General features: G+C 44.8%; 1 protein-coding gene across 3 annotated transcripts; it reads right to left on the bottom strand.

The window, feature by feature from the left end:
- Positions 1 to 2,126: 2,126 nt before the first annotated feature.
- On the bottom strand, positions 2,127 to 24,179 carry adcy3a (adenylate cyclase 3a). Of its 3 annotated transcripts, XM_018743430.2 has the most exons (21): positions 23,402 to 24,179; positions 22,052 to 23,031; positions 20,615 to 20,764; positions 17,139 to 17,269; positions 16,449 to 16,560; positions 15,857 to 15,984; positions 13,865 to 14,023; positions 12,932 to 13,097; positions 12,472 to 12,591; positions 12,119 to 12,261; positions 11,574 to 11,735; positions 11,338 to 11,425; positions 10,808 to 10,924; positions 7,525 to 7,796; positions 7,184 to 7,265; positions 5,427 to 5,585; positions 4,661 to 4,807; positions 4,249 to 4,365; positions 3,698 to 3,824; positions 3,430 to 3,554; positions 2,127 to 3,059 (listed from the first exon to the last, which is right to left on the bottom strand). In XM_018743430.2, exons 2-21 carry the CDS (start codon positions 22,724 to 22,726, stop codon positions 2,877 to 2,879), a joined length of 3,363 nt encoding a protein of 1,120 aa, XP_018598946.1. In that variant the 5' UTR covers positions 22,727 to 23,031; positions 23,402 to 24,179; the 3' UTR covers positions 2,127 to 2,876. The 3 variants fall into 3 exon arrangements, with proteins under 3 accessions (XP_018598946.1, XP_018598947.1, XP_018598945.1); XM_018743431.2 differs by lacking the exon at positions 23,402 to 24,179 and having other exon boundaries at positions 12,472 to 12,588; positions 22,052 to 23,331; XM_018743429.2 differs by lacking the exon at positions 23,402 to 24,179 and having other exon boundaries at positions 22,052 to 23,331.
- Between the last annotated feature and the right edge of the window lie 331 nt (positions 24,180 to 24,510).

Raw genomic sequence — 24,510 nt, forward strand, 5'->3', positions numbered from 1 at the left:
CGGCAACACAGGGCGTAAGGCCAGAAGGGGAGGGGACACACCCAGGACGGGACGCCAGTCCGCCACAAGGCACCCCAAGCGGGACTCGAACCCTAGACCCACCCGAGAGCAGGACCCAGTCCAACCCACTGCACCACCATGCCCCCTGTTACAACTACTCAAGATGGTTTTCCACCTCATTCTATGTTCTACCTCACGAATGTGTCTTGAAAGTATAACACTTCCGGGAGAGGTGGTAGTGTAGTGGTTAGAACTACTGCTTTTGGACCCAAAGGTTGCAGGTTTGAGCCTCACCACTGGTTGTAGTACCCTTGAGCAAGGTACTTACCCTAAATTACTCCTGTAAAATTACCCACTTGTATAAATGGGTAAATAATTGTAACCTTAACATTGTAAGTTGCTTTGGAGAAAAGCATCAGCTAAATGAATAAATGTAAATGAAAGTGTCTTCAGTGGGGCACTCTTGCATTGATGCAATGTACACTGGCTCCTCAACGTAGCTTAACTTTCAAAAACTTTTTTTTTTTTTTTTTTTTTTTTTTTTTTTAAAACTTTAAATTCACACTCACACACTCTGAAACCGCTTGTCCCAAGTGTGGTCATGGTGAACCAGCACCTAACCTGGCAGCACAGGATGCAGGAGACACACCCAGGATAAGATACCAGTCCATCACAAGGCACCCCAAGCAGGAGTCAAGCCCCAGACCCACCAAGGAGCAGGACCCAGCCAAACCCGCTGTGCCACCATGTCCCCCTGCAACTTATAGTCTCTGAAAACTCCTATTGAATCAGCTATCTTGACGAATTCACCCCCTGAGCATGCGCAACACTGATGATCTTCTTGCCAAATTCAGCGTTGTTTATTATCTCCCCTTTGGTCTCCATGGTAACAGCATTCCATTTTGGTCTCCATGGTAACAGCATGTCTTCTCTCAATGGTGCTATCGGAATCAACGCTCAAAAATGCCAAACATAAAGAGGAGGATGAATTAACATGGTTCCATACTGCTATTCTGTTCGGGTGCGTTTTAATGACATCTGTTGGCTGGGCACATAAATGGGGGTCCCATTCGCACCACTACAAACTGAAATGTCAAACAATGGAAACATAAAGAAACTATTCACATAATATGCACAAAAAATTGTCTCTTCAAAAATGAGATAAATTAACTCAACCATTTTTAACCTTAGGAACTAGTATACACACCTTAGGTTGTTTATAAACAAATACTGGGTTACTGTTATGCATGCCAAGTGACTAAGTTATTCTGATCAATTATCTTTTTACCACCTTGGTCTTTGAAAAGCTCTGGAAAGAAGAGTTAGTTTTCTCTGAATTATATACTGGAGAACAATAATTCATTGCAAGTTTGAGCAGGGAGATTATTTTTAATTGTGATGGTAGCTAGGGTGCATATACTCCTACAAGATACCGTTATAAGAAATACGTATTTCCATTTCCTTACAGCACAGTTTGATAACATTTAACAAGTTGTACAGAACTGTAGTTGGGAACTGAATATTTGGGCAAAATACTGAATCTTATCACAGTTTTCTACAGCATGATACATGAATTTCTCTGACAGGGAACAACAAAGTTTTAAAATCTTTAACCCCAGCCATGGAACTCAAGAAACATGTAGACTCAAGAATGAAGACTATAACCCAGAGGCCATTGATTGGAAAGTTCTCTCCCCACTTCAGCCAAGAAGCATTGGCTAGGGATTGACACAAACAGGAGTCACGCACATTACATTTAAAATTTTTAATCAGTACTTTTAAATTACAAATAATTTAAAGAGCCATTCACAGTTCTCACACCTGAGTTTAAAGGTTTGAAAATAAACATTAAAGGACTGCGGTCATCCTTTTCATTTGTTTACTTCTCAATTTCAAAAAGGATTCTGTAATGAGAGAGCAGACTATTCTCTATGGTAACTATCCATGAATGCAAAAAAGTGCTTAAAGTATTTGGCTTAATATGACATATGACATCTATTTGGGGTGATACATGTTAGGTCTTAGCCCTCTCTACAGAATCCCAGTCCCTAATTTAGAGACCAAAGCCAGATGTGCCAACTACCTAATTTCTCTTCCTATAATAGTTCATAGCAACTTGTGTTCTGTTTTTTTTTTTTTTTTATCTTAACTACACATAGTTTTTCATCTATCCCTGAAGTCCACTAAATGAATCTGATGTAAAACTATATGCTGTATATACATATCTAGTTGACACATTGGTCCTTCTTGTCGTTGTTCCAATTTTTCCACTTTAGCAATTTGTTTTGCAACCAGAGTATAAAAATATGTGTGCTTTTGTACTTTAAAAAAGTTAGAGGGCTGAGAGGGGAGGTGGAAGGGTGGGAAAAAAATATTGCGCTTCCATCCAGTCTGGCAGGAAAGACACCGAGCACTAGAGTACAGTCTGAGCTGAAGGACACTTCATCGTCCAACAGATCTAGCACACGCACACACGCCCTTCGCTCGCACAAACACTGTGTCGCCACTCCAGGTCCACAGGTGAATCCTTACAGGTAAAGTCTGAGTGGTGTGAGGACAGCAAGCTGGCCAGTCTTCATCAGCTGCGTACAAGCTCTGCGACTGGAAAGTCTTTCACTGAACACTAACATTTTATTCTTCTGCATGGAAGTGTTTTTGAAGAAATATAGATCTAAATATTTTTTTCTAAAGTTAGTGTGTAGTATTTAAATGGCTGTATACGAACATGTACTGATTTTAATGTTTCGCGTGCCGTGCTTTACACGCTCCCGAGTGTCTTTTTCAAAGTTTTTATGTGTGTTGTCTCCGTCCCTGTGTACTTGTGTGTTCAGCTGCGAGAGAGATGCCATATATGTTTCATTTGTTTTGGGCGGAGGTCAAGAGCTGTCCACCACTTGGTGGGGTAGGGTGACAGAAGAGCTATTGACGAAAGAACCCTGTTTGTCCCGCCCTTTCAGGAAGAAGGTCAGTAGCTCTCCCTTCCCCTTCACAAAGATAGGCCCTCGCCGCACAAACCGAAATCCGTACTCCTTCAGCACGACGTAGCAGTCCTCCACCACCTGGGGGCAGCAAAGTTACAGTTGGACTCTGCAACCGACACCGATACCTCAACACATTTCTCACAATTGGGGTAAAAAAAGATAATGATTTGAGCAAAATCTATTGTTATCTCTGGTAAACATACAATTTTTATCTATCGAAAACAATGTCAACAAATCTATCCCGTTACAACGAAGGTGCCTTTCTTGGGCTCTGCAGAGTTGCTTTAATGGTACTACACTATACCATACCGCATACCACAGTGTACGAGCTGAAAACCTGCAGGCATCTGCTCCGTACGTACACTCACAAAATGATGTACTGGAACCACATAAATCCGTACCACGGCTGTGTTTTTCCCATGTTCCACCCAGTGCGGAGATGCTTTACCTGGATGTTTCCCATGACTCCCGTGGACTCCATGCGACTAGCCACGTTGACAGTGTTCCCCCAGATGTCGTAGTGGGGCTTCCGTGCCCCGATGACTCCCGCTAACACGCCGCCCTTGTTGAGACCTGCAAAGCACAACCGCATACAAACATACATACACGAAAACACATGTCATTAAGCCCAGACAAGAGCAAGTACACGTTCACAAACATGAACGTTGTGCAAAGCTGATAATCTGTGTTAAACTGTACAGGGTACAGACACTGACCAATGCGGAGCATGAAGTTGTTGAAGGACTGGTAGTTGATGTTCATGAGGGTGACCTTCATAGCCAGAGCGAAGTCTGCCAAGTCAGCTAAGTGCTGCCAGCGCTCCCTGTCTGACTGCTCGTCCTTCTGCAGGTCACAACAGAGCCTTCGTCATCTATCGTCACAATCACCGCCGCAACCAGCAAAATGCTTCCGTTTAACCATTCTGTTTTCTGTAGGACCACGCATCCTTCATGATTATAATGGTCCACAACAACATTATTATTGATTTTTTAACTGATGCCTTTATGCAAAGCAACTTTAAATTATTTAACAGCTGAGAATTCTTACTGGAGTCATTCTTGGTAAATACCTTGATCAAGGGTTCTTCAACACGAGCTGGATCTGAACCAGGGATTTTCAAATTAAAAGGCAACAGCTCAAATCACTATGCTATCCAGAATGCAGCTGCAGCCATGTTAATGTGGATCTAATCAATGAAAAATACAGAAGCTCCTCTAAAGAATGTTGATAATGGTATAATCCATATGCAGAGACTTCCTTTCAGTACCTTCATGCCGTTGTAGCCATTGGTATTAGTATCAGGTGTAACACCAGACGCTGCCATGTAGGTACTGCCAATGGTCTTGATCTTGGTGATGCAGCGAAACTGCGGATTATCCAGCAGCTATAGGGTTTGAAGAGAAACAGGTCCAGGAGGAGCACAAATCTCTTTTTAAAAGAGTACATTCAAGTCTTCGAAGAAGTGATATTCATGCAGTTTGGCCAGCCTCTATAGTTCCAAGAGCGGGGCTCCTCAAATCTTTTTCTGATAAAGTGATATATATTCAACATTTGATACTTCCTTACCTGTTAGGGGCTGTGCATGCACTAACCAGCCAGGATATTAGCTGAAGGACTTACTGACTAAATTGCAAAAAAGGATCACAACTATATGGTTCGGTAGTTTGAAAGCCTCTTACACTGTCAAAGTCTGAAATGATTTCATTCAGGAATCTCAGGCACTCGATTCCTCCATTGTTGATGCTCTCTTCTGTGTAGAAGTCAGAAAAGTTTGGGATGGAGGCAAACATGACCCCAATCTCATCATATGACTGGCTATACAGCTCCTGCAGGGTAACCGACATCATATTCATGACCACCATTGTATTATATAATATATATTACATTTACATTTATTCATCTGGCACATGGTTTTCTCCAAAGTGACGTACATCTCATAGAAAATACAACTTGTGTATTACATTAGGAGAAAGACAGACATAGATGCAGACGAGTGGTTCTTAAGTGCAGTTTGTTTGTTTCTTTCCTCCATGTGAACCAATGTACATCACATGAGTAGTTGCATAAAACTTTATCCAAGTATCCATGAGTCCAAATCACCTTCCTAGTAATTTTATATATATTTTTATATATATAAAGAAAATTACATGTATTTATATATGTATGTATTATTATAGTTATATCTCCTTAGGTCAGTCTCTTTAGTGCTAAATTGTACATAATGTGCACTTAGTCTCCCAGAACAGTGGCAAATGTGATCGCCACTGAACATTCTAGAACATAACAAAGCACAGAACATTCAAGGTACTCTGCAGTGCTGTCTTGGCCATTATTGTGCCTTGTAGCTCTGACCATTGTTCTAAAACACCATGCACTTTCTCTATCCGAAAGACAGTGATACGGAGGAGTTCACTTCTCCTGTCCCTTCACGTCCAGCTCTCTCACCTCATCCCTCTTCTTGGAGCCCAGGAAATGCCTGGCCACGTGCTCAGGCAGCATGTTAGTGACCAATGCCTCGTTCCAGCGCCGCATCTCATAGACTTTCTCCTTCTGATTGTGGACTTCGATTTTCCAGAGAAACAGCGTCCGCGCCAGTTTCTCCACCTGGAGGGTAAGCAGAGTGAGACGGGGATCGTGTGAGGTCACTAGTAAATTAGTTTCACAGAAGGCCTGAAAATTGAATATAGGCTTGATTTTAAACGAGGTTTCAAATGACAGTATAACTGCTGAATAGTTGCTAGGCAGCACAGGAAATAGCAGTAGAGCTACAGTAGCATTCGCATATTTTTTCGTTCATCCACTGCTCGATATTTCAAACGTCACTTTCTTTTTATTTCTTCAGTCATTGCTGTCATTTTCACATCTCTTTCCGCTTCCTGTTCAGTTTAAATATGACAAACCAGCTTTCATCAGATACACACAATCATCCCCCAAGAAACACCCCATCACCTTACAAGAATTTTACTTTAAGATGAGTTTCATTGAATACCCTTATTTTGGCTTATGAGGTATTTCTTTGCATTGCAAGGACAAAGTTTGGATTTCACCTACCTCCACACAGATGAGAGGTGTGAGACATTTACAGTTCTTCATTTAGCTCACACTTTTCTCCAAAAGCAACTTACAACATTAGGGTTACAATGATCTACCCACCCATTTAGGCAACTGGGTAATTTTACTGGAGGAATTCAGGGAAAGTACCTTGCTCAAGAATATTACAGCTGGAGGCCACACTTGAACCTACAACCTTTAGGTCCAAAGACAGCAGCACTATCCACTATTCTACCAGCTGTTCCCTGTGTTTCTATTCATTATTTATGTTTACATTTATTTATTTCCCTGACACCTTTATCCAAGGTGACTTCCAATGCTGTATATACCACACTGAACTGCACAGTCCATTGGCCATCTATACACGAGAGCAACGTAACACACACACACACACACACACACACACACACACACACACACACACACACACACACACACACACACACACACACTACAGGCCATTTATTCACCAGTTCATCTGAAACACGTCTTTAGACTGTTGCAGGAAACTGGGGCACCTGGAGGAAACCCATGCAAAGGGGGGGACAACATGCAAAACCCACACAATCTGAGCACCTTTTTCGGACTCTCCAAAGGTATCAGCTTGTTCGGTGGGCGTCAGTTCATTTGCATTGTTTCCTTTGGTCTTTACTGTTCTGTTTTGTTCATTAAAGGTCAAATAAACACTGAGTGTTATATGTCCGTATGTTTTGTTTCTGAGCGTTGGTATGTAATAGCTAGAAAAGAGCTGCATGAACGGAAACTGCACTGCTGACTATTGAAGTAATGGTGTCCTTTTCGATGGCATCTGAAGATATTTTAACATTAATGGGTGTCAATTTTGGGGCTCGGGATGCATATTATGCATTATAACAATTGACCTTTCGAAGGGTTTTTCAGCAATACGTGACCTTGGTAAGGTGGGACAAGACTCTTCTTCATGAGTTTTTCCATTTAGTCAAAATTGCACACCTTTACCACCCTCTGCTGGACTACCGAGGACTTAACATCAGCCTGGTACTGTTTATCACACACACGACACACTGGTCAGCAACATGAGTGCGCAGGGGCTGGATTCGGCTCCGTACGACTCCTTCTCACAAACCCTTGGGGCATCTGAGAGGAACGACACAGTACAACAAGCCACCTACATGGCGGGAGAAGTAGTAAAAGCTGAGCATCATGATGAAGATCATCACTGTCATCTGGTACTTGGAAGGAACCTGAGAGAGGCTAAACACAGGAAGTACAAGTTATTAATAATGCAGATTACATACTGGCCAGTGTAGCATCAAAAACTGCTGTAAATGACACCAATATTGCTAGAAGGACTTCTACCGCTAATAGTGACGTTTACCGTTAATGCCAATTTTCTGTCACTGCAGCAGCTCAGGTGTAGGAATGGCACTACACCTTAATCAACTTTATGACACTTAAAATAATGTTACTAATGCTGGAAAGGATTATAATAACAACAAAGATTGATAGTAACCTGTAGTCTTTGAAGCGGACAAGGTCATACTGATCATAGATGTCCCTCCAGCTGTAGACGTTGACCACTCCAGTTGCCATGGTGATGAGCAGCATGAGCGTGAGCTTGACCATGTGACTGACCTGGACCAGCATGGTGGTTGCCACAAGGGCCAGAACAGCAGTATAGCTGTAGTACTTGGGGTTCTCCGCGCAGCCCCCATCCCAAGAGGAATCAAATGCCTGTCCAAAGCTGGCATTATAGGGTCGCAGTGGGGGCTGCAGGCAGCTGAGCTGCAACATCAAAACAATGTTACAACATCATTAGTGCATTGCAGCATTATTAGAATAAAAGCATTTATCAGAGCAAAATTCTGCATTCAGTTTCAAGCCTGAAAATTAATGCAATTGCTCCTTTTACAGTTTTAACTGTCCCAGACTTTGTACCAGACACCACTGAAAAACCCCAAAACATTGCTTGCAGCTACAGTGATGACCTCAACACCGCACTATAAAAACTCTCCCGCCAACATTTCAATGAATGAAACACACACACACACACACACACACACACACACACACACATTTTCAGAACTGCTTGTCCCATACGGGGTCGCGGGGAACCGGAGCCTACCCGGTAACACAGGGCGTAAGGCCTGAGGGGGAGGGGACACACCCAGGACGGGACGCCAGTCCGTTGCAAGGCACCCCAAGTGGGACTTGAACCCCAGACCCACCGGAGAGCAGGACTGTGGTTCAACCCACTGCACCACCACACCCCCCGTATGAATGAAACATTTTTTAAAAATTATTTTTCATAGAGTTTTGAAATATGGATTCTCGTTTTTGACACAAAAAAACACTGCAAGGGTGCGGTCCTCAGCACTTGTACTTTGCTTTACAAGCATTAGAGGCCCGAATTTTTGAGGATGCAAATTTTTTCCAGGTTATTTATTTTTAGTTGCATCTTCATCGCTAAAATTGTTACAAAGCTGAATTTACCTGTGATTCTGCCTGCTGTCATTTGCTGTAAAAAGAGATGTACAAGGAGGTTGTTTGTATGCTAGTTTAATCAGATTTTTTGTCTTTTAACTTTGTTGAAGACCAGTAAACATTTTTTTTAATAATTAATAGAGAAATGCAGGTGATTCCCAAGGGTTCACAAACTTTTTTGCAACTGTAAATATAAGTATTATGGCTATTTTTTAATTCATTACACCTTGTCTGGATATCATTATGTGTGTGTATGTTTTTTTTATTTTTACAAAACCCAATTTGTTAATAAATCAAGGAACATCTGTATTATTAAGCCTTTTTGATTGTGACGAGTGGTTGGGCTTACTTGCAATCCAACTTTCGGATCAAAATACGCTCGTAAGTTCAGGACCCGTGTGCTCAGGTACAAAAGGTAAACGTGCCATAAAAAAAGGAATCAAACGGCAGCACTGCACCCTTTTTCTTCATCAATGTCATGGTGTGACGTGCCAACTTTTCCACACTTGGAGACACCTTCCACCCCAGCAGTAATGTGCGGAACAGGCTTTCCTCAGGGGCTCTGCAAATGAGCCGGTAGGCAGTGTAACAGACAGTAAAGCCGTGCTAATAGACCCCTCAGAGAATAGGACGCATCGCACTCATTGTGAAACACGCAGAAGCTCAGAGGAGTTGGACAGCATCAACAGCACAGCGTCACAACATCAACAGGAAGGTTCGGCAATGTCGACGGTCCCGAGCGGAGCCAACTTTGAAAAATTCCACCGTCGCAAACTAAACGCAGTCAAACAACACGACCCGAGTCAAGTTTATTTGCGTGAGTCAAACGCGTGTGTTTCTCAGTGTTAATTTGGATCGTTATTTTATGTACATATGTTTTGCTGCTCTTTTCCTTAGAATCATTCAAGACCTGAAAAGATGAGTAACCACTTAAGAAACATTCGGGGTTAATGACCTAATAAAGAAATCCTGAAGCATGACCCAGCTGTGTGGAGCTGCAAATTGGACTTCATTTCATTTCATTTCTAATCGACTGCTTACGATATTAGTGGTGATGCTGCTCATTCTTAGATACTAAGCTTCCAAATTGCCCCCCAAGGGTATATGCCTGTGAGTGTCTTCCCCCTCATTGACCAGGCTTCTCCTCTAGGTGGAGGGAAACCATAGCAGCTTTGCCCAACACTTCCAGCTGATGAATGCCCCATGTGGGTTGTAGCTACGAAAAGGATTTGTTCTAATACCACCATTTTATTGGCATTCATTGCTTTTCTTTGCACACTCGCTCTTTGTATTCTGAGTGATCGAGCTACACATTTTTGAGGACAGAGCATTTCATAGTTTTTTTTTTTACTTATTTTAAATAGTATTTTCTTCACATCAGCTTTCTAAAATTTCTTTTTGTTTCTGGAGCAATTATATCCTGAATTTATACATCCAGCTATCAAATGGCAGTCAAATGCACCCAAACAGAATAGTAGATCCACCTAATTCAACTACATGCACAGTGTTTCCAGCTCATGTCCGGTGTTTGTGAGGGTTGGTTATCAATGGCACAATTAACAAAATTGTACAGGGGTTTGTACATATACTGTCTGAAACCACTTGTCCCACGGAGGGTTGTAGGGAGCCAGAGCCTAACCCAACAACACAGGATGTAAGGCTAGGGAACACACGCAGGACAGGACACCGGTCCATCACAGGGCACCCCAAACCCACTGGAGAGCAGGACCCAGTAAAACCCACTGTGCCACCGCACCCCCAAGGGTTTGTAGAGGCCACTTATTTTTACTTTCACTCATTTTAGTTTTCATTTTATTAGAGCTCAAAGTGAATAAAAGTATTACAAAATATTTTTATTGATTATATCTAAATCAGAATTTTTCCAAACCTAACCCATAAATAAATCACGGTATGCCTGTATTATTAAGGTTTCACTGATTGTGACTTAGTGGTAAAAGTGACTTTGAATTTATAAACAAATTGACTTACAAACAGACTTCCGGTCCCGACCGTTCATAAGCAGAGGAGCCAGTGTATGTTCCTTGGTATTTACCAATACTGCTTTAATTTGATCCCTTCAAAGTTTCAGTGCTAATGTAGCAGAAACTTTCAATTGTATCTGTAAATTCAAATTTTCTGATGAAAAAAGTTTAAATACAGGGATTATTTAGTAATAAAAAATGACAAAAACATTAATATGTGGAAGAAAAAGGAGACGGGAAGATGTAGAAGAGTGATTCTGGGAAAAGTAGAGGGGAAAAATGGAGATGAAAGAGGAGGAAGGTGAGGTGACGATTCCAGAGGTTGCTCACCATGTCAACAATGTCTGCCATGGTAAGGATGAAGATGGCTGCCATGGCCCATGTGTTACGGGCCCAGCGTGTGCGGTCGATCCACGTTGAGAAAGACACCAGCTTCTTGGGAAACATCTGTCTCACACACACACAAAAAGACATATGAAACCCTTGTCCATCCAAGTTTGTATCCCTTCCATCACAATTTTGTCAGCGGATTTGAAGTAGCAGTTTGGGGCAACTAATAGCAAGGTAGACGGAGCTCCTGTTGACACATGGACATGAAGATTGCTGGTTTGAATGCTGCCTACTGATGTAGCACCCTTGAGCAACGTTCTTACCCTAAACTGATGCTGTAAAGTTACCCAGCTGTGTTAACGGGCAAATAATTGTAGGTAGTTTAACATTGTAAGTCGCTTTGGAGAAAAGCGTCAGCTAAATGAGTAAACTGATATGTTAACGTCTCTGACATGCCAACATCACTTTCGACCTTGAGAAAGATGACTACGAGGCTTAACTGTGAAGAGAAATGTGGCGTGGATACTCACTCGAGGGAAGATGGCTGCGACTGAGCAAAGTGTAAGAATAAATAGCAAGACTTCTCCCACCACTAGAGTCACGTAGTTCACCACCAACCTGAGCAGCAAGAAGGAAGCACAGGAAAATGGTAAACCGAGGGAGGGGGTATCGTACGCTGCTTGTTATCCTCGGTATGATCATCGTGGGTGTGAAATGGCAGTGTGACGTGTGGCGCGCTGAATTTCCCTTGGCTGCCTACACTCACTGGGGGTCTATGAGTGCTTCCATGGCTGCCGTGAACAGCAGTACCACACAGGAGCAGCTGAAGGCGGCACCGCTCTGCTTTTCCTTCTCCACGGAGTAGCGCGTCTCCAACTCCGGGTCCACAAAGCGCAGGGAGAGGCGGTTGGTGTGCTTCCCCTTCAGACTGTGAGCAAAGGGGTCAGACGTGGGACAGCGGATAAGAGAAGGAAAGACAGGGGAGGAGGGAGCATCTCTCCTTGCACCCCGCAAACACGTTCTCTCTCATAGTGTCAAAGTATGTGCTGCTTTTGTACATTATCTAGCACTCTTTGTTTAAAATAGCATTTCAAAAATCCATAAAAGCTCAAAAAGATTCTTTTGTTAAACAGAATCCTCTTTCTCTTACCATGTTTAAAGTCTGCTCACAGCCTGGCACTGGCTGCAGGTTCTCACCCTCACACTATGACATGGTGTATGGTTTCTCTCTCTTTCCCTGTTGACGGCTAAGCGATCTCTGCTTCGCTTTCTTTTGACAGCCATATGGTCTCCACCTATTACTCTGCTTACGCCTGCACAGTCTCTCTTTCCAGCAGCGCTTCATTCAGCAGTTTGTTCAGCTCCTGCTCATTCTCCTGTGCATCAACCACTCTCTCAGCCAGGTCACGCAGCCTCAGGCGACGCCGTGGGTTCGGAAAAGATGGGTTCACGACCTGAGGACATACAAAGGTGACATGGGGCACATCAGTCTACACACTCTTTTGTTTTAAACCATCTTAAAAGAAACAGCGTAGAATCAGCCTACAGACACACAAGGCTTTTTTGTTTCGAGACAAATGTTCTGGAGATGACAGTCTGGGTACAGCGCGACAGATGGCAGGGACTTGCTTTCGTATTTTTGCATGCACGAACTCCTGTCCTACCCGCGTGTCCAGCTCCTCCGGTTCCTCTGGGGTGGTACACGCTGTGTGGATGCTCCCATTGCATTCTGTAGTGTTGATCAGCACCGGAGAGTTCCCGTTGGATGATGTCACGGAAAGCTTCTGAAGTGAAAGAGACAGAGAGAAAGGGAGAAGGAGCGGAGTAGAAAGGACAGAATCCAAATGGAAAAAGAGAGACCAAATTTAGAGAAAGAGCAGGAAGGAAAATGAGATCAGACAGAGCAACGGACAGCCGCCGTCTGAGTGTGTAACTATCTCCATCAACCTGATGTACGAGCAGCAATTTAGAACGATTTTACTGATTGTGATTGGACAAACACCAACCGACCAGCCAACCAACCAGTCAATGAGTGACGATTGCCATATTCGAGAACGCAAGGGATGAAAGAAGTAAACTGCCTTCATAAATGTGATAGGTGATGTGTATTGAGGTGATTCTTACCACCCCGTTGATGCCATTCTTGGCTGTCGGGCCCTTGGGTACCACAACCAGGTAGGTCTCGATGCCCTTCTCTTTCAGGTACTCACAGCGCTCTCCTCCATTGCCTGGCTCCACCTCAAACTCACCATGTAGGCATTCCATGGTGCTCTGGGAGATATGAACGCGCCTGCAGCATGTGGGGGAGGTCTGGGGTCAGAGTTCAGGAATCAGAACAGCATCTCCCCACAAGGCAGTGCTGTCGTTGCCTATAGTCAGATGTCCAGGGCCTACCGTTTCAATAAAACCATTACCCTGTCAAATACACTGACTTGCTCCAAATCCTGTTGATATATTTAAATATTAAAGCTGATGTTCTACTCTTTGCCTTGTTTCAGCACCTTCCAGGGAAATAATGTAAATATACTGAATGTTTAGCTGTTCGTACTGCTATACAGTATTCAAGATCACAGCATGTCTGGTGATCATATGTCACAAAAAACACAGTCAGATCTTCAGCTGTATCGTCTCACCATGCAGCTTATTGCCTTAGCGCAGGGGCTGTTTGCATAAAAGTGTATTGCTATGGAAAAAAAAAAAAAAATCCAGAAATTGATTACACATTATTACACAAATCGTTTACTCTGAGCTGTACGTTGCTTTAGAGAAAAGTGCCGGCTAAATGAATAAATACAAATGTAAATTAAGTCTCATTTATTTTCCGGGTGTTCACAGAAGAAACTGATCACAGTAAGTAAGTAAGTAAGAAAGCAAACGATTTACACGGGGACCTACAAGGGAACGTGGATGCATTTAAAGCTGCAGCTCGATATTTTGGTATGAAAACGTTTCGAAATTTTATGACATCGTGAGCTAATTTGTGGCCTTTGATCTGGAGCGACAGCGACTGGACTTTTGAACGACATTAGTCAGCTGTCTTCTCTCACTGCCTCTCACCCAGGGATGCCTCCAGCCTCCATTTTGTTGGCCACGGTCACATCCGTGGACCAGACGTCATACTGCCAGCGCTTCTGTCCCAGCACGCCCCCCAGCACTGTGCCTGTGTGCACCCCCACTCGCATGTCCACGTTTGTTTGGGTCTTCTCGCGGACGTACCTGGGAAGAAAGAGCTGGTATCACGGAGAAGCAGACGGGAGGGCCACGGGGAAATGGGGGCAGAGCAGCTGGTTTTGGAGGAATCAAATATAACAGAGCAACACACATGCGCATGCATGACCTTCTGGCACTGCAGATACAGCACCACAGCGACAGAGAAGGACCGCGACCTACATCGCACACGCTAAGAAACATTCGATAATTTGTCGCTTCAGCTGTTATGTAAATGCACACATCCTAATAATAACGAAAACAACCAGTCGGTAGTTACCAGCAAGTTACGGATCCGTGGAAACGTTGAGAAATTTAAGCGTGTTTTACTGTTCTTGTAACTACACGGTTTATGTGTCATGCAGCATAGTGCTTTACTGACTCAAGACAATACTAATCTTTGTAGTCTTAACAATGATCTATTCAGGCTTTCAAACAACAGCAGTAGGAAAGCAGTTGAAGACATGAGTTTATAACCTGAAGGCTGCTGGTTCAAATTCCACTCCCCACTACTGCTGCGGTACCCTTGAGCAAGGTACTCGCCCTGAATTGTGCCAGTGGAAAATAATCTGCTGTGAAACTTGTACATGCGTTTTGCTTTAGATAAAAACATCAGCTAAGCAATAAATTACCAATAATTGTATGATTAGGAATGATTATAGATTTAAATTTACATTTCCTTATATAGCAGACACTTTTCTTCGAGAGAGACTGAGAGAACAATACAAAGAGTGCATTACATCGACATCTGTTGCCATGTTACAGAGCTGAGTATGAAAAGCAAAGGATCTTTTCGACCTGTGCGTTAACACTGAACAGCCATGTGGAATCTGATGAGCCAAGAGACAAGGCAGGAAAGGTTACGTATCAGTAAGGAAAAGTACTAGGAGTTATTGCGGTTGCATGTTTGCATTGCATGTTCAAAAATTTTGAGCAACAGGAGATTACCCAGAAGGCACGTCCTCTCACACCTGCCAATAAAACCAGTCCGAACGCTTCTGGAAAATACATCAAATGAAGTCACCAGTGCGAATGCACGTGTGCGTTTTGTCACGCTACTTAACAAGAACAACGGGCAAATTTTGAAGGTCTGACTTTCACGAAGAACTTCTGTGGATGCAGTGTGAACGCAAAATTCAGGAAAAGAAAGGAACCCTTCTGAAAAAAACTGCCTGCGTGAACCGAAAGAATAATTCTTTTTAAAGTGCTTTTCAGCATGGGATAAACTGGCAAAAAATATACTGACGCCACAGTTCGGTTAGTCTGAGTGTTTCTAATAAAATGGATTTGCTGAGAGATCTGAGCACTTTGTGGGTTGTAAAGTAGCATCTGTATCAAACAATACAGACCAAACCCTGTTCTAGGAATATTCACAGTGGATATAGTTCCAGAAATAGTTAGGTAACAGCACACAGGACTGACAGAGACCTAGAAAAATCCCTGTGACGTCCCAGTCAGCTGCTTAACTCATGATGAGGCTATCCTGACCAGAGGGTGAGTGGATCAATGAGTCAGACCGACTAGGGGCTGCCAGGCCTAGGGGCTGTCGATGCAAATCTAGCATATGCACGTGTATTTGCCAAATTCAAACCCACTGGAAAGGCTCTGTGTGTCCTTTGTCACGTTGGCACTGCGACTCCAATCTATTTCCAGTCAACTCTTAACTAAACCCTTTCGACAGTTGTTCAAAACTACATTCAGTTACTCTAGTTATTTTTTATTTGACTCAGTCTGCTGATTTGAGCAGCACCTTTCGACTCGTTGTTTTTCCTGCCCCACGTAGCCTCAAACAAGGCACCGAAACTCCTACAACCACCCCCTTCCAAAGTGCTCTGTACTTACGAGATGGCTTCCACCATGGCCAGGCCCATCATGATAGAGCAGGCAGCATGGTCCTCTCGGTAATCGGGCAACCCACAGATGCAGTAATAACAGTCTCCTAGAATCTTAATTCTCAGCTGATGATATTTCTGTAGGGAGAGATCCCAGAAAAGTGTGAATAAAAGCACTGCAGACGAAATTTTACTGTAAAAGGGAGTCCATACATTCTACACTTGACGTTCCGTAGTAAGATGCTGATATGAACGCAAGTACAAATATAGTATATGATCAGATTCTGAAAAGTGTGCATTCAAGTTATCTGCATCAATCTTTATGGGAGTGTCTGTATGTATATGTGTGTGTACATGTGACTTTTCGGGGGTTTGGCTGGGGTCTGCTCTCTGGTGGGTCTGGGGTTTGAGACCTGCTTGGGGTGCCTTGTGATGGACTGGCGTCCCGTCCTGGGTGCGTCCCCTCCCTCTCCAGCCTTGCGCCCTGCGTCGCCGGGTTAGGCTCCGGTTCGCCACAACCCCCGCTTGGAACAAGCGGTTTCAGGCTATGTGCGTGTTTGTGTGTGACTATTAGACGGAAGAAATCAGAGAGAGAGACTCACGGCGGCTAACTTGTCAAAACGAGCAAACAGCTCGTTCAGCAGTTTGACCAGTTCCTGTGCACTGCACGACGAAGACAGCTGCGTAAAACCCACAATATCTGCAAACAGGATGCTGCAGGAGACCAAACAGGATGGGAAAATGCAGTGGGGTAGACATGAGACAGGTGGGTAGAGAAAGGAAAGGGGGAAAGTGGGTGTCCTTATTATTGGGCAGGTAGTTGAACAAAATGTATAAAACTGTTGAAATGCATGCATGTTCCTTTTCACCGAAGTACTAAAAGTTGTGGATCACACATGTTGTAATAATACAGTCAGATCACCCATTCATCCACCGTCTCTACAGTCTACTCATGGTGATACAACCCAGCTTCTTTGAGACAGTAACCAGAAATTCTCCCCGTGCGCTCCCTGACTTCCTCAGGGCACTTACTGGATATTTCCATGCTGGTACTCCCCAACGCCCCCAATTTGAGGCGATTATGTGACGCTCTCATTGCAGCACTCAGCTTCCTCAAGGCACTAACCTCATGTTCTCACAGCTCAGTTCCAGACTTCCTCAAGGCATTTACCTGATACTTCTGTGGTAGTGCCACCCAGCTTCCTCAGGGTTCCCACATGACTTTGTGTGGTGGTATTCCCCAGTTCTCTCAGGCGCTTGGCAGCGCTACCACATTTCCTCACCGCACTTACCTGACATTCTCATGGCGGTACATGTACATAGTGTTGAACTGTTGCATCTCCTTTTGGCTTGCTTGCTTCTTCATGCCTTGCAACATCTCATCAGCAATGTGCTTAGGCAGGATAGACAGCAACAGGCCCTCCTGTGAAAAGCGATAGTGGAGGGTATGTGTTGGTGTGTGTACGTAACAAGGGAGAATTAAGAGTTGTGATTTTCATATTTTTGTCATTCATTAGTTGATATATATGATGCCTCAACTTAAAAATGGGAGAAAGGCAAGTAGGGGTACTATCTGCCACAAGAGTATGGTATTATGGGTCTGGCACTTCAGTAATCATTTTGAAAAGGAAAACTAATAATCATTATTTATGTAGCAAAAAGCATAATTTCCAACACAAGCAAAATCAAGGATTCTGAGATCACTTTCAGAAGAAGTGTTTCTTCATGTAACTTCTCAAGCTCACCAAGAGTCAGACAACCAGAGTCACACACTGATTCAAGGGCAGCTCTGTCCTTGCTCGGAACTGTTAACATAAGTAATACGACAGCAGCAAAAATTAGGAAATAAAAGGCGAAAAAACAGATGCAAAAGACAAGAAAAAAATGCCCAGAAGCCCAACTAATTCAAATTAAAGAGCAGGAAATGTGTGAAACATAACTAGTATTGCAGTACCTCATGATTAGGCTATAATCGTATTGTTTTTGAACAGGTTTGCATTTTTGCGGCCCCTCACGGTATTGCACAGCACAGAAACGGATCACCCGACGGAGACAGCCCCTCAGTTCTGATCACAGAAAAGAAGTCAGTGAAACAAAAGGAGAGAGAGAGTCTGGAGTATGATTACAGCCAGCATCGTCTCAGGAGGCTGGTCGCCATGGTAATGTGTAGCGGTTGGAAACACTTTGATTGGCTGCGTGTGCCTGTCTTAACAGCGGCCCTTGCTTCTCCATTAGCATTCTGGGACTTTCTCCGTCTCTCCATGGCAGAAACTGTTTCATAAATAGCTCCAATCAGGGATGTCTCGTGGCCCCCGGCGAGAGGCACGCGGGAAAGGCAGGCGAGGAGATTATCTTGGAGAGGTGGAGAGGAGCATGGTTTACACTGACAGATCACAGAGGGAGACGGAGGAGGGGGATGAAGCGAGATGATCGTTATTGACTGACAGGAATCACGCTAGCTGCAAACTCCCAACCCCAGAGCCATAACTATTGCTTTGTCACCTCGGCCGTGTAGGTGGCTTCTTGCCTAGCTTCATCGCTTGGTTTACTTGGTTTACCTCAATGAGCGGACCCATACCATGCAAGAAGAGCGGAACCTACTACCGTTGGCAATCGGTAGCAGAGGTTTTCTGACCGTTCTACGTTGCCACTGAACCTACGAAAATTTGCTGAGGGAGACAGGCACACCATCTGAACATTCCTCCACTCTTCAGTGCACTTCCTACACCCTTAGCAAGTCTGCACTCACAACTGGGCATTGCCTTGTTTTCTATTAAAATAAAAGTCCAGTGGAGAGACAGGAGAGAGTCAGAATAGAAAATATTAAAAAACTGGGAAGGCACCGGATAACCAGCGCTACAGAGCAACCCTAGACAAACCAGGAGGAGACGGAGGCCAGATGCTGACACAGGAATCAGAGTCAGATACCCTGAGAAAACTAGAGGCAGAAACCAGAATCAGAACCAGAAGCAGAGCGGATGCAGGGATCTGATCCAGAAGCAAAGGCAGGGGTCTGAAGCAGAGCACATACAGAACCACACACACGCACACACACACACACACACACACACAGGAATCAGGCCCCACGCACAAACATATGACCTTAACCAGAGGCAACGAATGGGACTTGACCCAGGTTGGTCTCCACTACAGTTTAAATAATCCCAGTGTGAAATTCTAATGCTGTGAGCCTGTTTTCCTGGAAATTACATTACCGCACAGTTTCTTTTCCATTTTTGACCTTATTTAACAATTTAATCCAAACGTGAACATTGTTTGACGGTAATGTTTCTGTGACAGCTTAATGTTTTCTATAATAAAAGACCCAAATGACAACAACATTAGCCAGGACAGGTCAAAACAAGTCTAATTACAGCATCGCTGGGTGTTTCTACTCTTCTCCAGCACAGGTAATAGGACGCCTGGGCTATGAGCAACTTGTTCCTAATTAATTCCCCTGAACAGGCTTTCTCACTGTCCTTCCTCTTCCAATCAAATCTTCACCAGAAAGAAACGTAAAAGATCAGCACACCCAAACCAGTATCACAAATGTTTAATTATTTCCACTGCAACGTTCTCACCATCACAATAAAAATGATTTTACACGTTATTTAAAAGGGAATATACAGTACTTCTACCTCTATATCAGCTCTCTCACAGTGACTATAGACTGTAGTCTGTTTCTTTGCATCTTCCTTCTGCCCTACATTTTTGCCATGTCAGGGCTATATGTTCCTTTAATAGGTCAGTTTTACTTTGTGTGTTTATCCTGAGGCTGTTCAAAGGTAATTGTTTTGTGGATGGACAGCATGACCATAGTGTCCTTTGGAAAGTCCAGGCTTCTGTCTGGATCAGGGTTTCAGGTCAGCCAGATTCATTGCACCTTTTGAAATACAACACTGTCTCCAGGACGAAATAGACCAGAGAGCAGTTTCCTTTTTGCGCCATGCCAGAAACTTACAATTTAACAACCACACTGATGCTGCCCTTTTCTTGTATGTTGCAATTTGCTGTTACCAGGCTCAACAGTTTATTTAAAGTTATAACAGTTTATAGCTTTGTGGCGTAAAAGCTGTATCTTTTCTGCTAACATCTGATCCCATTTTTCTGAACATCAGCTGATGCTAGTTCAGTGTTGTTCACAATGACAGTTTGAAAGTACTAATGGAGATTAGTTCTAGCTTTTACCCTTTGCTTTACGGGAGCACCCGAAGGACTAGTATGTGGTGCTGAAAGAAGCCATCAGTGCTCACTCTATTAAATATTGACAAACTCACTGATCACACATTGATTAATTGTGGTTCTAGGCTATGACCCTGCCTTGCACCATGTCCCTGTGGAAAGAGCACTGTGCAATCTCAATTTTCACACCCAGGCCTCATTTTTCAGAACATTGGTTTAATTACTGCTCTATAGCTATTAAGCAAATTCAACCAACTGATCATGAACGTCATTAGCACTGCACCCATAAAACTGCCTTGTTTTTATTAAGGTGCCGAAAATAGGTCTGTGGTTTTCGGTGCGCTCAGGCAGCATTGTGCTTTAAGGACATGAACTTATATCTTTAAGGATGCTGGTTCAACTACTAGTCAGGAGGGTTGTAGTACTAGTACGGTTACCAATAGGATTCTGTTGTAACCTTGGAGAAGATACGTGACCGGAATAGCTCCATTAAAGCACACAGCAGTAAAAATTGTACATCACTTTAGACAAAAAGCATTGGCTAAGCATAAACAAAAATATGGCATTTGAATGTTGGGGTGCCCACCTGCTGCTGACTCTGTTCTTCCAGGTTGAGCTTCACTTCCAGGGACTGCCTTGCCTCCAGGAAGGCCTTGCGGTGTTTTCGGTCAGCCATGTAGTATGACATGATGCCCACCGAGATGGCACACAGGTAAATCACTACGTTGGCCAAGAGCTGGAACACATTTGTGTCCAATTCATAGAAAAACAGACAGGCACAGATTGTGGGTGAGTCTTCGTCCTATAACGTGCTATACCTCTATACCCACTTCACTGTTACAAATAGGTCTGATCTGTGGCATTTCAGAATGACAAAGTTGTACTCAACTGTTGTTTCACAAAGTGCTACTTTGGTCTACGTTATTGGGGCACAAGTCCAGTCTCTCTACTCCTTTCAAAAAAAAAAAAAAAAAAAAAAAACCACAGACACACTGTGAAACACTGTCCAACACCGTCTACATGAACTCCTGCTGTATAATCACTTTTCTCCACCATGTTTAAACTTAATGACAATCTAATATACATGTTATGATAATTCTGCATTCATTTTGAGAAAATACTGCCAAAAATTTGAGCCATGTCAGTTGTTTAAACACTGAAAATCAATGTGTACCAGATGAAAATAAAAATTTTAATTTTACTGAGCCATGAACTTAACAGTTAGCAGCCACGTAAAGGGCGTGAGTGGTTGATAGTGCGCAGTGCACACCTTAATGAGACGAGAGATTTGATGACGGCAATCCTGGAATGTAAAGAAAATTATTTCTCATACTGAGACATTTTTGGAGAAATTCAAAAGCAAATCAGCTTGTTAAACACTGGCTGATACTGAAGAAAATACACGATTGCGTAGGACTGTGAATTTCCTTTAAGTCAGACCTTTGCTGCTGTAATTTGAGCTTTACAGCAAACTCCACTTATAAAAGAAACTACTGTCCAGCAACTGAGAGATGCATGCAGAGTAGCTGTGCACCATCCCTTACCACAAAGTAAAACTTCAAATGTGTGTGTGCACGTGTGTGTGGGGCTGGTCCTTTCTGCTATGCATCGGTGGCATCCAGTGGCATCCAGTGGCATCAGGGGAGCAGGGGGTGTGGGGGGGGGGGGGGGGCATGTGCGTGGGCGTCCAAGGTGCGCATTGATATCTTGAGCCACCTCTGTCACTGTCCCACTACTTTCCATGTCAAAAACCTGCTGGATTCCCATCACACTAGCTCAGCACCCCAACGGAATATAACTTAGAAGACCTAAAGCTTAACCATGGACCACTGGGAGACCAGCATTTATCAACCCAGCCATTCAAACCACCGGCAGTAATGTCTTTACAGATACAAAAAACAAACAAGGCCAACTGTAGCACATTGGGAAAGACAAACCTATACACATCCATCATGTGGTCAGTTATTCAGGCAAGAAGAAGAATAAAGACAATGACGGTGCTCCTGGAGATGCTGGAACACACCTGTCTGGCCAGCGCTGCCCCATGGAGGTTCTCCTGCTGCTGCTGTGCAATGGTCACCCCCAGCACCAGGGTGTGGATGCCGCAGGACACGGTGGAGATGAGGACGATGGGCGTGAGGCGCAGTGGTAGTGTCAGGAAGAAGGAGAAGGTGAAGAAGGCCTGCCAGCCCACGGTGTCACTGGCCTGGTGGAAGCGGGAGTAGTTGAGACCCAGGTAGGAGAAGATCTGGGCTGCAATTAGCACCCAGAGCGCATAGGGCACCACCCGACGGGACACACGGTCGGGAAGGAGGCCGAAGAAACAAAGTAGGTACAGCAGGACGTGAGCGGCAAGGCCCACGGATGCCACAACCACGGTGGCCAGCTTGTCCCCAGTGTAGAGCACCGCACACATGACGATGACGTAGCAGTCAAACAGCACCGCGAACACCACCAGAACCAGGAGGGTGTCACGTCGCTGCCGCCGGAAGTAGGTCTGGTACAGCGTCTCCAGCGACTCAGGGGTGAAGGTGAGCCGCATGAACCGCGGCAGGCACATGCAGCAGCCAGCGCTGCGAACCGTCACCTCCTGGGTACGACCCACGGCCTGGCCAGGGTCAGACGGCAGAGTCACCGAGCAGTCCGCCGAATACTCCGCTGAGCATTCGGGCTCCGAGAAGGCCCGGTTCCGAGGCATTTTGGATCCAGCTGTTTTTGCTTTTTGCGGAGAGTGAAACCGTTCAAGGCTCCGGTGAAGTTATCAGATTTGCAGACGGAAGTCCTAACAGGCAAAACTGGGTTTCCTAGACGAGCATTGCGCCTTTGCCGTCCGCACGGCCGGCACAGCCCTGCCTCGCGCCCTCCATCATTCTCCGGCGAGCAACTTCACATTTCTCCTCGGAAATTTCCAGCAATGTCCCGACTGTCAACCCGTCTACGTGAAACGGATTCAAATGGCGCTGCGTGTCCGCGTTTGCCGATGACTCCGAGCTGATGGCTCATCTAACCCACCACACAATTTCCCAAAAATAGCAACAAGAAGAGGGACAGGAAAAAGAGAGAAAGATATGTAAATGAGCAGTAAAGAAGGTGCTTCCAAATCAAGGCAGAACACCTGGATCCCGTGTCAAGCAAGCCCCTCTATAAGGAAATTCCTAACAGGTACGGAAACACGGTGTTCCTTGAAAGGTGAAATTGGACAGCAGCACAAATCATGACTTCGCAGTCGTCATCGTCTAGAAAAGTCCATTATTGCACAACCAAGGTTATAACGTTAACCTTACATTCAAAACCTCCCGACGACCCCCGTAGTCATTTATTGACACAACTCCGTGCCCGCGCGGGAGACACCCGCGGAAGTCAACTCACTCACCAGATCTGCCACGAGCTCCGCTTCCCTGTTTCCATGGCGAAGGCTCGCGCTCGCCGCGGCGGCGGTGGCCGCGGCACGCGCAGCGCAGGAAGCGGTGCCATAATAATTAATAATTGTTCCTCGCCCGTCTGTATTTAAGACAAATAAAGAGAGTCACATCCGCAGTGGCGGAAGCTGGCCCAGTTACACGCGATCCTAACCCTGTGTATTTGTGGTATGGGGATACACTGACTGTGCTTTGAAAGTCTCGCGAAATGAACACGAAGAAGATATTAATGCAGCTGAGCGAAACACCCGATACTGTTATCGTTCGTCTTCGGCACGATAGTTTCCCTCGTGGGATGAAAAGAGTTCAGGTGTTGAAAAGGCTGCACGCTGTTCTCCCCACGTAATATCATGCTGAGGCCATCGGAGAACATGTTGCGTTATTTCGCCATGAAAAAAGGACTAAACGGGCTGACAACAGTGAGAACTGCCTCGTAGTTTTAAAATGTATGCGATCATTTTCACAATCATGGCTGGAATTCGGTCTACGCTCCCGCGCCGGAGCCCAGTTCAGTTGTTGAGCGGTCCTCTCTCTCTGGACTGGTGGACACGGCTGTCACGTTGGTTTTACCAGCCGTGCTGCACTTCCATCCATGGACGTGGTCACCGACAGAAGAAGCGCTCCGCGTTCTCCGTCCGTGCGCGTCTTGGAGCGGCGCGCTCCCGAGTCATGAGGAGCTCACGGGTGAGTCGCGGATGCGGCCCGACTCACGGCTGTGATTCCGCTCGGGCTGTGGCTCGTTGCCGGACCCCCCCGGAAAGGACCCCCGCTCCTCGGCGGGGGGGGGGAGGCACGCAGGGCGGAATGGAATCGGGAAAACGCGAGTCCGCTTGGGCTTCGGCTACCGCCGCACGGAGGAATAAGGCGCTCCGGGTCTGCGGTGCCGCTCGGTCCACTCACACACAGCTGCTGGAGCTCATGGTTTATCGTCGTATTTGTGAGACGTGGCCAGATGCGCGCTGTGCTTTAAATATCTCCAGTACAAACACAAGAGAGGGTGTGTTCCGGCGTCTCTCCGAGGGCTTCGAACCGCTGCTCTGCTCTAGCCGCAGAAATCACTGAT

The sequence above is a fragment of the Scleropages formosus genome, chromosome 1 (genome assembly GCF_900964775.1).
Source record: "Scleropages formosus chromosome 1, fSclFor1.1, whole genome shotgun sequence".
Taxonomy (NCBI): Eukaryota; Metazoa; Chordata; class Actinopteri; order Osteoglossiformes; family Osteoglossidae; genus Scleropages; species Scleropages formosus.